The sequence below is a fragment of the Melozone crissalis genome, unplaced genomic scaffold, assembly GCF_028551555.1.
Source record: "Melozone crissalis strain CALT ecotype California unplaced genomic scaffold, PUWL_Pcris_2 ptg000023l_1, whole genome shotgun sequence".
In the NCBI taxonomy this organism is placed as follows: Eukaryota; Metazoa; Chordata; class Aves; order Passeriformes; family Passerellidae; genus Melozone; species Melozone crissalis.
The window spans coordinates 3,441,007-3,456,021 of NW_026535801.1; the positions used below are offsets into that span (position 1 = coordinate 3,441,007).

Sequence of the window (15,015 nt, forward strand, 5' to 3'; positions counted from 1 at the left end):
GCTGCTCGGTGTCTGGGAGCAGAAAACGAGGAGCAGGTCACCCCCAGGAGCCATCCTCAGCTCCTGAGCCATCCTGCAGGCTTTGGGCTCCTGAGGGCCTCCCCAGGCTGCTGATGGGGTTTGTCTCACAAGGAGAAGGTTTCTTCCTAGCCCTGTCCTTCCATCTCCCCTTCTTTACTCTGTTCAGCCACCGAGCCCAGTCCCACCATGGGCTTTTATAAACTTCATTTGTTCCTTCAGGCAATTGGTTTTTACTGGAGCTGCGTCCTCCCTAAGAAATCCAGGACAATTTGCTTCTGCTTTTGCTTGCAGTGCTTAGCACGTTGTCAGCACTCCCAGTGAAGCAATCACACTGAAAATAAGAGTTGCTTCTTCCAGTTCTGGCATTTACACATTTTTATGAGACACTAGAAAAGTAAAGTTGGATATTTCTCCCCCTTGCAAATGCTGAGACAGTAATAAGTAACAGATTCACAGAGTTCTGACTCGGATCTAGGTGTCTCTGACATGTACCATGGCTTTCAAATATATTACACACTCTAATGCTCCTGTTATCAAGAGCTTAAGCTTTTTACATCCTCCTCTCCCCATCAGCAGTGGAACCGGGGAGGATTCTCATCACAAAGCTCCCCTGCACACTTCCCACAAAACAAAGCAGCCTGCTGGGGCTCCAGTTGGGAGCAACTTCTTGCATCATCTGAGATAATTTTCTTACCCTATTATTGCCTCTAATCACCAATACTTCAGTGTTTCTAGGAAGTTTCAAAAGGGGAAGGCAGTTAAAAATTATTTGAACAAATAATATTGTGAAGCAAGCTCAGAATCCCTCCACGGTGTTTGGGAGCTCCTCCTAATTCAAGAGCTGTTCATGGGACACACCTGGTAGGACCCTCTTCAGCCCTAGATGAGGTGCAGCTTATCTGATGGCACAAAGATATAAGAATTTAAGATTATAGAGTGGTTTGGGTAAGAAGAGACTTTGAACACCATTTAGTCCCACCTTCCACTAAATCAGGTTGCTCCAAGCCCCATCCAACCTGGCCTGGGAGACTTCCAGAGTTGGGGGGCAGCCACAGCTTCTCTGGCTGTTCATTTTATCCTGGTGTTTCCAACTGCAAACCAAGGAATTTAGGTGCAGCTGAATCCAAATGAACATCCTAAGATAAATGCATGAGGCAACCCATTGCGATGGCTCTGAGTAGAACACTGCCAGAAAGTGAAGGGGGAATGAAAATTGAGATTCATTATGTTTAAAGTGGACTTTTGACCAGGAAGATGAATGGCTGCATTTTTCTGGGCAGATTTACAGGCCAAATGAATCCCTGGTTTAACCTCTGAACTCAGAGGGTTTCATGAAGGGAGGAATTTGCCAACTGGGGGTCATGCATGTGAATTCCCAGGCATTACAAGATTGAAGTTGTGGTTATTTCAACCTAGAAGAGAAAGAGGAAAACCCACAAGAGGGTGGGTAGGGAAATAAGATTTAAGAGTGCTGCTTCCAGACCATCAGACAGCAGTGGATACACTCAAGAAAAAAGCAGATGCCCTGGAAGAATTAGAACATCAAACTGTTTGGTACTGTCTGCTCTGAGGTCATTGATGACCATGGAAAATCACATCCTGCAGTGCCCTCAGCCAGAAAATCCCAGCTATCCATGACTGCTCAGTAAATGCCTGACCCTCTTTCCATGGAAAGATGGACATTGTCTTCTCCTCCCCTTGTTTTTTGACATAAGCTGAAGTTGATAGCAAAAAAAGGTGAGAGGAGCCACATCACCCCAAACAACTGCACCCTCTCAGAGGAGGAGAATCACACAGAAAACACAGATTATAAATCAGAAAACCCTTCCCAATTTCAGAATATGGTAGAATTTCTACAGCACTCAGATATACTCAGCATACATCCCCAAAGGTAAATATCACAGAATGGTTTGGGTTGGAGGGAACCTTAAAAAGAATTTAATCCCAACCCCCCACCATCTCTAAGAGCTGTAAATGATTTAAAAGTGAAAAAGGGAGTACAAATACCAAATGTAACATGAATAAATATTGGCAGCTGGCCCTGGTATCATGTTCAGTGGGCTCCCAGCTGATTCTTCACCCACAGTGCATTTACCTTTCCTTCCTCCCAGCTGGCACTGAGGTAGCAACAACCTCAATTACAAATTTTGGGAAGTTTTTTACTGTTACCAGATTTGTAGCAGCATTTAAGGCTTCACTTAACATAAAACTGAGCTATTTTCTGTCTGGCTGCAAAAAATGGAACACGAGCAAACGTTAAATAATAGATCAGGCAGGGTTTTGAGGCCAAAATCCCATTCTTAATGGATTTTTAAAAAACACACTGACAAGCACAGCTCTTTGTTGATGCAGGCTGGTTTCTGGGAATGCAGTGACCAAGGATTTGCATCTGTTTGCATGTAGAACTTGTAACTGTGGAACAAGCCAGGGCTCCCAAGCACAGATGAATGTTTGTTGATTCTGCCCTAATTGGTGTTGCATTAATAGCAGCAAGAGATCCCAGCCCTACATGTGGTGCTACAGAAACAGAACAGATGCTCTGTTCCAATGATCTCAGCTTAAAACTGAGCCTGCAGCTTAACACCAGCCTAGCAAAGTCCCTTAAGGTACCAGTTGTTTAAAAAAAAAAAAAGAAAACATTTTTAGGAATAGTGTTGACCTTTCTGAGCTCTTTTCTTCTCCAGGGAAATTTAATTTCATTTAGAGGAAATATAACCATGCTGCTTGAAAGTATCACAAGGGTTTTTCTGCACTGTCAGAATTTTCTTTGGAACAGAAAAATCTTCCTGATATTACCAAACAAACAGAAAATCTTACAAATATATTCCACCAAGCAACAAAAGGGAAAGAAGTTAAAGGGTTTTATCAGTATAAATGGCCTTGGGGCTGAAGTTATTTTCTGTATCTTTTAATCCCTTTCTGAAAGGTCTGGAAGCTCCCTGTGTTACCCATGAAACCTTCCCACAGTCACCAACTGCCCCTTCCCAGCTTCCATCACCACCAAGTCCACTGGAAATTTAGGAGTGGTAATCTTGACATTTAGAGATTAAATCCTGATTTAAGCAAAATAACTCTTAAAAAAAAAAAAGCCAAAATGGATGTTGAAAGCAGAGATTTGGGCTGTGAACATAAAGTAATGTAAAATAACATAGCAACCATTCCCAGAATGATTTGGGTTGGAAGAGACCGTAAAGCTCATCCCATTCCCACCCTGCCATGGGCAGGGACACCTTCCTGTGTCCCAGGGTGCTCCCAGCCCTGTCCAACCTGGCTCTGGGCACTGCCAGGCACAAACACTTTAATCTCCATCTCTGAGCTAGGCAGGAATCTGCAGTTTTAGGAATTTCCCTGAGAATTTGCAGTTTTTGTTGGGCCGTGGGATAAGAGACATGGATTGGTCTTAATGAACTTACAGGACAGAAACCACTGCCATGAGAAGCTTCCCTACTACCTAACATCTTTACCAACCAGGTAAAAAATTATGAACTCTAATTCCTCTTCCACTTTTGTTTCTCCCACAGGCATGTCACAGGCCGGTTTCCTGACTATCCCCTTGAGAAGGCAGGTGGTTCCAAGGCTATTATTGTTGAAAAACATCCAGAGGAGGTACTGTCCCTCTTTTAATGAAAAAAACCTCACGGTGTTGCAGAAGGATTTGCTACAAAACATGTCTGTTTATTTAAGTTGCAATTTTCCCTAACAGTGGCTCCAGTTCTCCAAGACCCTTATGGTTAAAAGCTTTTTGTTGCAAATGAGAGAATGAAGTTTTTTCCCAGGGTGTTTTCATCAGGTGCTAAAATCTGTTCCCTTTTGGGCTCTGCAGCCACTTAATCACCACTGAAGGTGCTCAGGTGATGGGAAAGAAGTAGAGAACAGCAGAGGAGAGTTTCCAGTGCAGGCAGGGCTAAGCCTTGATTTACTGCCAAGGCTCATTAAGCAAATTGAACATCCCAGCAAAGGAAGTATCTCAGTTTATCTTGTGTGTTGTAGGTTGTTTTTCCTGGTAAATCCCTCTCCTGATTTCTCTGGCTAATGGAAGTGGCTGATAATCTCTTCCTCTGATCACTGGGTGTCACACAGGGAAAGTGATTAAGCCCAGCTGAAGGCAGTGCTGAGCACTTGGAGCCTTTCCCACCCATCCCGAGGAGCCAAGGGGGTCATGGGTCTGGTGGGGGAGAGCAGGAAGCAGGATTTGGCCCCTGAGTCAACCACTGTGCTGGGCTAGCAAAACTTCAGAGGTCAAAACCCAAATTCTGTGGTCCTGAAAGCCCCACCCCTGAGAATGTTGTGTGATTTTTCTGCAGCTGGTGGTCTGACCCAAGCATGGTAAAAGAGGATTTTTATAGAATCACAGAATGGTTTGGGTTGGAAGGGATGTAAAAATCCTCTCATTGCAACCACCCTGACACCTTCCAACAGCCTAGGTTGCTCAGAGCCCCATCCAGGCTGGCCTTAAATGCTTCCAGGATGGAGAATTTTGGATCCAGTCCTCTCTGGGATCCCTGGGGCACGCAGCAGTCTCGGTGTGGTTTGGGGGATGTAAGGACAGCAGAGAGCACAGCACTAACCATCAGCCAGCTTTGCTAAAAACACAGCAAAACTGCTGCAAACAGCTCCCAGTGCCCCACTAAAACTGAGTCTGGGGCTTGCTCCTGCTTTAACCAAGTTCAGGGGATAAACCCTGCTGGGCTCTGCTCTGCTGAGTTTGAGAGGTCCCCAGGATGAGGTGAGAGATGAGAATCTGACTCCATGTTCTCAGAAGGCTGATATGTTATATTATATTATATTATATTATATTATATTATATTATATTATATTATATTATATATTATGCTATATTAAAACTGTACTAAAGAAAGAGAAAGGACACAGGCAGAAGGCTTAACAAGAATGAATAATAAAACTCGTGACTGACTCCTCAGTCTGACACAGCTGGCTGTGATTGGTCACTAATTAATAACAATTCACATGGAACCAATCAAGCATTCACCTGTTGGTAAACAATGTCCAAGCCACATTCCCAAGCAGCAAACACAGGAGCAGCAATCAGATAATTCTTGTTTTCATTCCTCTCTGAGGCTTCTCAGCTTCCCAGGAGAAAATCCTGGGCAAAGAGGATTTTCCAGAAAATGTGACAGTGGCACTTCTGTTCAGGCAGGCAGAGGGAAGGAGACCCTCAGTGAAGTTTTTAGCCTCCAAAGCAGAAACTCCTGCCAGAGTCCAGAAGGCTTTGTTGGGAGCCACCCAGCAAGTGGGGCTGAGCGCTGGAGAAGGGTTTGGGGGAGGTGGTGCCAAACAGAGCTGCCAGCATCAAGGATTAACACAGCTGGGGAGGAAAACACAGCAAGGAATTATGCTGAGCAACACTGGATATGGAGGTAGATTCTGGAGAAATGGGTTTAACCTCCCTGTCATGCTCCCTGCTTTCAATTCCCACCTTCAGCTGCTTTGTTGCCTTTGCTGAGCATCTGCTTTTTCTTTGCATGGAAAAATGGAAGCCAAAAGTCTGCAGAGGTTGTTTTACTCCTCGTTTTCCCTGCACTCAGGAAAAAAACCCTTCCTCTATTTTCCTAACAAATTTTCACTAGCAATTATCTGATTTTCACCAATTTTGGGGCCTGTTTTTTTCTCCCTTTTTAGCCAGCAGAATGTGTGTCACAGCCTCAAGAGATCTCCCCAATGCAGCCGGCCAGAGAAAGTTCAGTGCAATCATGATTTTACCTGAATGTCAGACAAGTAAAACATTTTTTGTTCCACTGAGTCAGCTGCATATTTAAAAAATCCCTGAGGCCACTGGGTTTGTTCCACACACTGGTCTGCTGGGCAACATAGGGAAGGAAATCCTGGCCCCATGGAAGCTGATGGGAGTTTTGTCCTTGACTCCAGGGGGGACAGGAGTTCACCTCTTGTCTGTCTGAGCTCCTCTATGAGCAGGGGTGGGTTACTCCCAAGTCAAACTCCATGAAAAATCAAGACTGAGCTGTATTTAAAAAGGGAGCATTTTATAAGGCTTCAGTAAAGACACTTTGGGGAAAATAAAATACAAATTAATCACTTCACGAACCATTGCTGCATTATTATACATTCTATATTTCTTGATCCTTTGACAACCCTGACCTTACTTGACTTTGTGATGTAGCTGGCCTTCTGCACAAAATGCTTCCATGACATTTTACAAATACCTTCCCAAAGACATCCCAATGCACAGCATTGCTGCTTCAGTCAGAAAAAGAAGTGCTGTCCCTCAAAAAGAAGATTTTTCTCTACTTTACTTGCTCTTCAAGAGAAATTTAACATTCCAGGATACTGGTGTAATCTCCCTGCATCTGTTCCAGATTTCTATCCCTAATGTTTTTTTATGTTTTGCTCCACAGATAATCATCAGTTGTGACAATTTTTAGCTTTGCCCTTATCCTGCTGCCAACAAAATTAGGATCTTTCCCTGCAGCTCATTAAGTCTCATCACCATGAAAATAAGCCAAGAGAGTTGCCATTTCACAGGCACTTCCCCCTCTCCCAGCTCCTCATTTCCAATATGAAATAACATTAAAAAACAAAAAGAAATATGTCAGAGAAAGACTAAAAGTCTTAAAATATTCTGAATATTTGTAGTTAACCATACAGGAGGGAAATTCTCCTTGGCCTCTGTTAAATTACACTCACCTACAGACAGCAATCTACCTACCCCAAAAAAACCCCACCAAAAATCCTCCATAAAGAAGAAACATTTCATAGATTCCAGCAAAACTTCTTTCAGTAGAGTTAATATTCCAAGAGAGGAATTTTCCCTCCAGGAACACTGGGCTGTGTCCCTGTGCAGTGTTAGAGCCATGCTCTGAGGCTGCTCTCACCTGCTCAGCTGGAGATCCAGCATTCCCAAACTCACTCCAGCCCTGCTTTTCTTTGGTGCCCACAACTCTGAAAGGCAAGAAGTTCAAGTAAGGTTTTCTTTCAAGGAATAAGGGAAGGTTTTATTCCTGAAGAAGAACTTTTACCTGAGCCAACACCAAAACTTCCTGAGTCTGAGGACAGCAGAACAAGTGAGTCCTGCTGGCAGCTGGAAGTTTTCTTATTCTTGGCTCATATAAACCAGCATTAGACATTTTCATTCACAGGCTACACTCTGGTTTAGTGCCCAGTTCTTCCCCTGCCTCCAAAAAAAAGGAGATTTGCACTGCAAGGCTTTAGAAACTGATATAGGAATACAAAAGTCACTTCAGCTTTCATGGAGCATCAGTTTTAAAGGAAAATGTCTTTTCAGCCACTGAAGAAAATTTTACTGGAGAAGAATCATCACTGGCACAACAAGAGTTCTAGGAAGGACTGGGAAAAAATACAAAGAAGCAAAAATTCATCTGCTCCTATTGAAACACAATCTCTTCCTCAGTATTAAGAGTTTGCTAACTACTTTCTGCATCATTTGAAAACCAGACAATCTAACAAAGAAAAGGGGAGTCCGAAACAACTTAAGAAAATATCTACTTCTCTTTCCACCATGAAGTTTTCTCCAGAGCAAAAAAAACCAAAAAAACCCTGCACTAAAATGTTGGTGAAATGCCTACTAATCTCAAACTAACCTTTGCTTGCCATTCCCTTTCTTCCCTCCTGTTTTGTCAGATTGTTCAGGCATCCTCTTGCTGTGGTATTTTCTGGGTCCCCAGGATGAAGGAGGAATTGAGAATCTGACTCCATGTTCTCAGAAGGCTGATTTATTATTTTATTATATTATATAAAAGAATGCTATACTAAACTGTACTAAAGAAAGGATACAGACAGAAGGTTTAACAAGAAAGAATAAAAAAACTTGTGACTGACTCAGAGTCTGATACAGCTGGACCATGATTGGTCATTAAGTAAAAACAATTCACAAGGAACCAATCAAGCATTCACCTGTTGGATAAACAGTCTCCAGACCACATTCCAAAGCAGCAAACACAGGAGAAGCCATCAGATAATTATTGTTTTCATTTTCTCTGAGGCTTCTCAGCTTCCCAGGAGAAGAAATCCTGGCGAAGGGATTTTTCAGCCAGTGATACCTTGCAGCTGGAGGGGAAGTGGTTCTGGATAAAAGAGCAGAAGCCACTCAAGGTTGGACACAGCTTGCCCCCAGCTCTGCAATGCTGGAGCTGCTTGGAGCAGAGCTGGAGGAGCTGCAGCAAGGCCAGGCAGAGGCAGAAGGACACCTGAGCTGCCCAGTGCCATCCCAGCAGGTTCATGAGAACACAAACTCTGGCTCACCCCTTCCAGCATCACTGCTCTGTGCAGAAACATGAAAGCAGAGTGTGGATGCACTGAAATACTGCTGCAGAATGGCCCTGCTGCAAAGTGGGACCTTTTGTCAATCCCATGTGTGTGTGCAGGTACCCAGAGGTGCTGGGCATGGTTCTGCTTCCCCTCTGCAGGCAGAGCAGAGGTGACAGGGCTGGGTTCTGGCTGTGTAGGAGCACTGCAGTAAAGGATACAGTCAGAGTAGCTGTGTTGGTTTTGGATCCAACGGGCCTGCTGGGACACTAAAAACTGATTCTGAACCCCAGTCAATCTGTTAATCTATCCCAGGGAATGAAATGCTTCACTGCTTATCAGCACAAGATGTGACTGAGCAGTGCTCAGGGCTTGAATTACCATATTTAATTAAATGTAAGGTACTGAAATGCTCAGGGAGGGCCACTAATGGAACTGCCACTAATGGCTGCAAAGTACAGCCCTTGTCATTGTCCCCCTCCAGCATCCTGTGCTCAGTACATTAAAAGGTATACTTGAGAAAACAAATATTTTCACTGTTACAGGAAAAGCATCTTACAGATGGAAATGTTTTATTTTCTACTCTTTCACAGTACTGCCAGTATTAGTGGTCCATTAATAAACTTCAATGGTTGTTCTGATTTAGACTCATTAGTAAATGATCTTAGAATTCCTCTCAGGGACAAGAAAGCTACCTAGAAACAAGAGAATGGTGGAAGCAGCAAGTTTTTCCCTGCCTTTTTTAGATAATAAAGTATAATTGGCCAGGAACGAAAGATATGGGAATTGATGGAGCTGTACCCAGCTATCAGCTGCTACTTGCTTGCAGGGATAAAGATGCTGAGCTATCCCTGTGTATCTGTCAGGGTTTGTCACAATATCTCCATCCAATCTCCCTCAGCCACTAGAACAATTTCAGCCTTTAGCCATATATTGAAATTCGACACACTTCAGGGCAGCCTCTCAAAATCCATCCCTGTAAAAATCAATCTGCCTTACAAACACCGGGACAAATTCATCATCTGAGTCTGAGATAATTCATTATGAATTCATCATCTGGGTCTGAGTCCAGAGGGAACTTTGAGTTGTGTGTCATTAGAATATTCTGCTTCTGGACAGCTTCAGGAACTGGTCTTACACCATAAGAGCCCCCATGATTTGGGACAGAGAAATCAGCCTTTCCCTAATGATAAATTGGGATATTCAGCACCTGTGCTGGAGTTGGGCCGCACAAAAAGGCTTCTCTGGGATGGTCTGGAATTCAGAGAGTGCAGCCTGTTGGATATTGTGTTTTCCCAATCCCATTCTTCCCTGCCTCTTTCAGATCGTTGAGGAGCTCGCTGCCAAAAAGGCACTGGCAGAGGCACAGAAAAATGAAAAGGATAAGAAGAAAAAAGAAGCCAAGGAACCTGCCTCAGAGAAAAAGCCAGAAGTTGAAAAGCCGGTAAGGAATGAAAGCAGGTTGTGAAGCCTCAGGTGTGGGCAGGGGCTGCAAAGTGACTTTAAAGTGGTCACCAAAGCTGCAGGCTCAGGTTCAGGACACCAAGAACTGGCTGAGCTTGGTCTCTCTCAGCCTTCCCATCACCTCAGGGATTCTGGGGAACTTTTTACCTCTCATATTTTAGGAATGGCCACAGCTGAGCTCAGTGGGAAGAGCTGAGGACGTGCAGACTGTCAGGGACATCAGTGAGAGCAAAAATCCACTTTGGGGCTTTGAGGTCATTGCCAGGACACAAGGTGGTAACCAAGCATTCTCTGACCCTCTTTCCATGGAAAATCCCAGCTATCCCTGACTGCTCAGTAAATGCCTGACCCTCTTTCCATGGAAGGATGGACATTGTCTTCTCCTCACCTCGTTTTTTGACATAAGCTGAAGTTGCTACCAAAAAAAGGTGATGAGAGGAGCCACATCACCCCAAACAAGTGCACCCTCTCAGAGGAGGAGAATCACACAGAAAATACAGATTATAAACCAAAAAACCCTTCCCAATTTCAGAATATGGTAGAATTTCTACAGCACTCAGATATACTCAGCATGCATCCCCAAAGGTAAATATCACAGAATGGTTTGGGTTGGAGGGAACCTTAAAAAGAATTGAATGGTGCAGAGCAGTTCATCACTGCCACCCCTTGCAAAATTAGGAATTAAAAACCTCAGAGCTTGTGTGGATTTCAAGCCAACTTTTAAACCCCATCAGCCATCCATAAATAAAGCCATGCATTTTCCATGTCCTCAGGGTAGGAACTACTTTTATTTCAAATGTCAATAGACACCACTTAATGTGCAATATACCCCCTGAAATCTTGGAGGTAAAGGGCTGCTTTCACAAAAGACACTTCCAGATTATTTCAGGACCATCTTCACAGACCAAACCACCTGTGGAACAGAGCAGTGACCAAAGGGCATCTTCAAAAGCAAGCTGTGCAACAAAAATGGTCAGCTTTTGCTGAAGCAGCGGCTTTTGTTTCTCATTTACCTCCACAGTATAAACAAAAGTTAAAAGAATATATATTTTTTTAATAAGGGTCATCAATCTCTCACTAAATATGTGGAGGAGAAGGGTAAGTTTTCTAGGGCAAAGCTTACTCTTCACTGCAAGTTTTACACAAATTAATTTGAAGGCCTAACCCTAGAACAAATATATTTCCAAAAAAATGCTTTTCTTGGACAACATCCATTAATCTGGCAAAAGATCTCAGAACATCTAGCCAGGAACCTAAATTACATGAATTCAGGAAGCATCAGTCAATTTAATTGGGAGGTAGATACCTACATGTTAACTTGTAAATGAGCACCTTGAAAACACTGTTTGGGGGTTTGGGGTGTTTTGGTTTTTTTTCCTTAAATGAAAATGTAAATGAAAATACAAAAATGTAAATGAAAATACACAGCAGACTGAAGGAGGAATTACATGAAAGTTTTTCAAGGTATTTAAGCCTGATTGCTTAAGTTTGGTAACTAGGAAGGGTTGTGACTGCTCCTGTGCAAACCAAATTTTTAAGTTCTGGTCACACATGTCTTCAGTCAGTCCCTTGTTACTGTGACTAATTTGCTGGGTGACACTGTAACAGCCCTGGTGAAACTCCTGAAACTGGATGGCACCTCACCCATCTGCTTAAAAACCTGACTTTCCCAGGATAAAATTGAATTCTTTTTTGGTTTTGCACATTTCTGAAGGTAAGAACCAACAACAGCAGAAATGTGTCTCGATCCCCTGGCAGCCTCTGCAAGGCTGTTTTGAATTGGGGTGAAATAACAGCGTGGAGCTCTGGGTTTTTATAACTTCATGTCAATCCCATCTCCTCAGCCATCACAACTCCTGTCAAGTAAAATTCTGAGCCATTATATCAGGTTCTCTATGGTTCATTGAGAAACAACAAAGGGAACATTCTCTCCAAGGTTATAGCACTGACAGGGGAAAAAAAAGAGTGTCTTAGACCAGTTGAGAAGTATTTGGAAAAGTTCTAACAGCAGGACTCTTATTAAAATAAGTGTAGGCTATAAGTCATAGGGATGCAGGCAGAAAAAAGCTCTGCTCCCAACTTCAGCTCTTAAAGAAAACAAAAGTTGGATCCCAGAAGGAAATTTAAGTATTTCTGAAAAGCCTGATAGCAATCTTTACAAAGAGTATTTGATATCAAAGGAACTTCACTTTTTCTTTTCTCTGCAAGGTGCTGATTTGATTTCCCTAAGGAAAAAAACAACCCAAGGCTCCATCCCCCAAAAAAATCCCTTTTTCCAAAAGCATCAGCAGTCGGGGCTGCCTCACCCAGCAACCTGCTGGAGCTTGTGTCCCACTGAATGGGAGCAAGGCTGTGCTGTGCATCCCTAAATTTCACCCAGAAATGTCAAATGGTGAGGCACATTCCTGTCCCTGTGAAACTTCTGAGGGAAATCTCCAAAGGAAATGTGCACAGTGAACTGAAGGAATTCAGTTATCCCTGCTGTCCAGTGGGAATCACCTGGTGTGGTGCTGGCTTTGGAAAGCCTCAGAAATAGATTGAGGCTCTTATTTCCACATTTCTTAATTAATTCAGATTACATTGCTTAAATTCAAACATATATTGCTGGTTCAAGGGGCCTTAATGAGCATTGAGTCCATGCTCATTTAAAACAGAACAAGCATGGACTCAATGCACTGAAAATCAAAAAACCATATGAACTGGTTTCAAAGGAAAAGTTCTTTTTATTATGTTGACTCTTAGGCTGTTAATTGAGGCAAGAGAAAACAGAGCAGCAACTGTCCCTAAGACACAAGAGAGTGGGTTTGATTAAAATCAATTAAATTGACACAATGATATCATTGACATCAGTGTATAAAACCACTGAAGCAAATAACTAAAACAATTCATTGGCTTATTTATAACCATAAAATGTTGATGTGTCCTGTGGTATTGAGAGGCTAAAAATGAATAACCCATTTTTAGACTGGTTTGGGAGGAATTGGTTTGTTGGGTTTTTTAATAGTTGACACATTTCCTCTCAGAACATTGTGGTTGAATCATTTTCTATAAAATACCATGGAAAAAATGGTAAAAGAAGGACTCTGCCCACTGCAAATGATCCAAGGATGAACCACACCCTGTGAAACTGGGAATGCATTGGAGTCACTGGGTATTTGAGCTCAAATCCTCCAACTTTTTGTTATCCTTTAAACAAAGTTCTAAAACAAAACAGTTCTTGATGTTCTGTCAAGAACCTCCCAAGTCTCTTTCAAATGCATCTATAGGGTAGAAGTGATAAATGTATTATTTTCCTGTCCTTCTGGGCCCAAACTGGAATTACTGTAATGATACTTTAATTAAAAGCAGATATTTGATAACTCCCATAATGGGGCTTCAGCTGTACCTACAGGTAGCAGATATTTCCCTAATTACAGAGCTGATTTAGGGAATGTTTAGTTTTAATCATCCCAAGAGCTGCTGATATTTTATCTTGCTGATAACAAGTGGTTTGCAGGTTGTTTAGCAAAATCCTGATCCTGTTTGGTATACATCCTCGTTCATCTCCTCCCAAACAATGATCAAATCTCTCTTTATCAACTATTACTTCACTCACATCTTAAAACTTATGACTGATACAAGATGAAGAAACTTTGATAATTTTCTGGGAGGTTTTTCCCTTGGCAATACTGCTTCAATTAAATGAAACTGTTTCAGGAATGTGGCCAAGTAACAACAAAAATGGCATTTAAATGAAATTCCATTTCAATATTGCAAGTCGCCTACCTAAATTACATCTTCAAACAAGCTGGAGTTTAATTCTTGTTTAATTTGGTGACTTCAGCTGATAATATGACTAGTGGAAAGTGTCCCTGCCTATGGCAGGGGGTGGAATGGGAACTTTCAGGCCTCTTCCAACCCATTCCATAATTGTGTGAAACAATGCTGTCAGCAATTCCTCTCTTCACTTTCTTCCCAATCTAGGTAGTGGATGAAGGCTGGAAAATGGCTCCAAGCAATTTCCTTTTGATGCTGGAGGAAGGAAGCTCTCAGTACCAAGGTCAGTAGCAAAAGATAACAATTCCAGCTGGAATGCTCTCCCAGATCAGCTTAATGGCAGTGTCATTCCTATAAGGTCAAGTGGGCAGCTGCCCAAACTATGGAATGTTATAAAAATTAGGATGTTAGATTAAAAATGGTATTTAGGAAGGGAGGCTCTCTGGACCTCAATTCTTCCAAGGAATCTGTCAAAACCATTGAGCTAATCATGCAGGAAGGGACATTTCTGTGGGTGAAAGTGGACAAACTTGAAGCAAAGTGCTTCAAAAAGCAAAAAAAAGGCATTTTAGGATTTTCTGAGAGCAACAAGGATGACATCAGAATAGCCAATAATTCAAAAGCTCCAGACTGTAGATCAATTTTCAGCATCAATGTTTTCTTACTCCTGTAATTCTACCTGTCCTGTCTCCTCCAAGAGTGAGAACTCATGGAAGAGTCCATGGATTGCTTCACAGCTGCTCAAATTATTTTTTATTGTATCTTTGAACAGGAGGAGCATTTTCCCAAGCAGAGGCACAAAACTCTGAATGTACTTTCTTCATGCCAAGTGTGTGAAACTAAAACGTAATTCAGACTGAGCTAGGGGTCTGGGTTGTTTTTCACCTGGAGTAAGCCCCAAAAAGCAGGGGTTTCTTAATAAAAACCATGAAAGGGCATTTGGTTCTTTTCCAGATCTCTTCTATCCCCTCCTCCGCTTTTGATATTTCTGTTTATCTCTTCAACCCTTGTACTCAGTGCTCAGCCTGATCCACACATGAATTAGGAAGTCTGCACTTGTCTAAAGTGGAAAATGAGGTTATTTTTGCTGTATCTCTGCAGATCCTGTTCTGATACAATGTGGAAAAATATCTTTTCTGCTCTCCACTCTTCAGAGCTAGTGCCTTGCTAAAATTCCTCATATGAAAAGTCTCCATTATTCCCTCCTGCTGACAAATTACTGGTGTCAAGTTTTCTGCCTGGTTTCAGCTGGCTGGAGAGAAAGAAGTGAACTTAAACTTGCTAAATGTGCATCAGTAGTTTGGCCTGACCTCTGACTCGTAACAATTAGGATTTTCTTACACCTTATAAATCACAGAGCAGCTTTCTGGCTAAAAAAAAGGAGCTTTGCAACCCATCTGCTCTCAACTAGCACGTCAGAACCCTGCTGAAGGCAGCAGGAGCTTTAGATAAGCGTCAAATCCATCCAAACTCCTTTCCTGAGCTGGCCAAGCATGCAATGGCACCTGGAAGTCAAAGGCAGCCTTGGCAGGA

The 15,015-nt window shown here is 42.5% G+C and overlaps 1 protein-coding gene across 1 annotated transcript in view; it reads left to right on the top strand.

The window, feature by feature from the left end:
- IQCA1 (IQ motif containing with AAA domain 1) overlaps positions 1-15,015 on the top strand; it is a 108,178-nt gene that overhangs the window by 50,481 nt on the left and 42,682 nt on the right. The window contains exons 7-9 of the mRNA XM_054277702.1: positions 3,543-3,627; positions 9,587-9,706; positions 13,690-13,765. Coding sequence (XP_054133677.1) covers positions 3,543-3,627; positions 9,587-9,706; positions 13,690-13,765 — 281 coding nt within the window. The remainder of the gene's footprint in view (positions 1-3,542; positions 3,628-9,586; positions 9,707-13,689; positions 13,766-15,015) is intronic.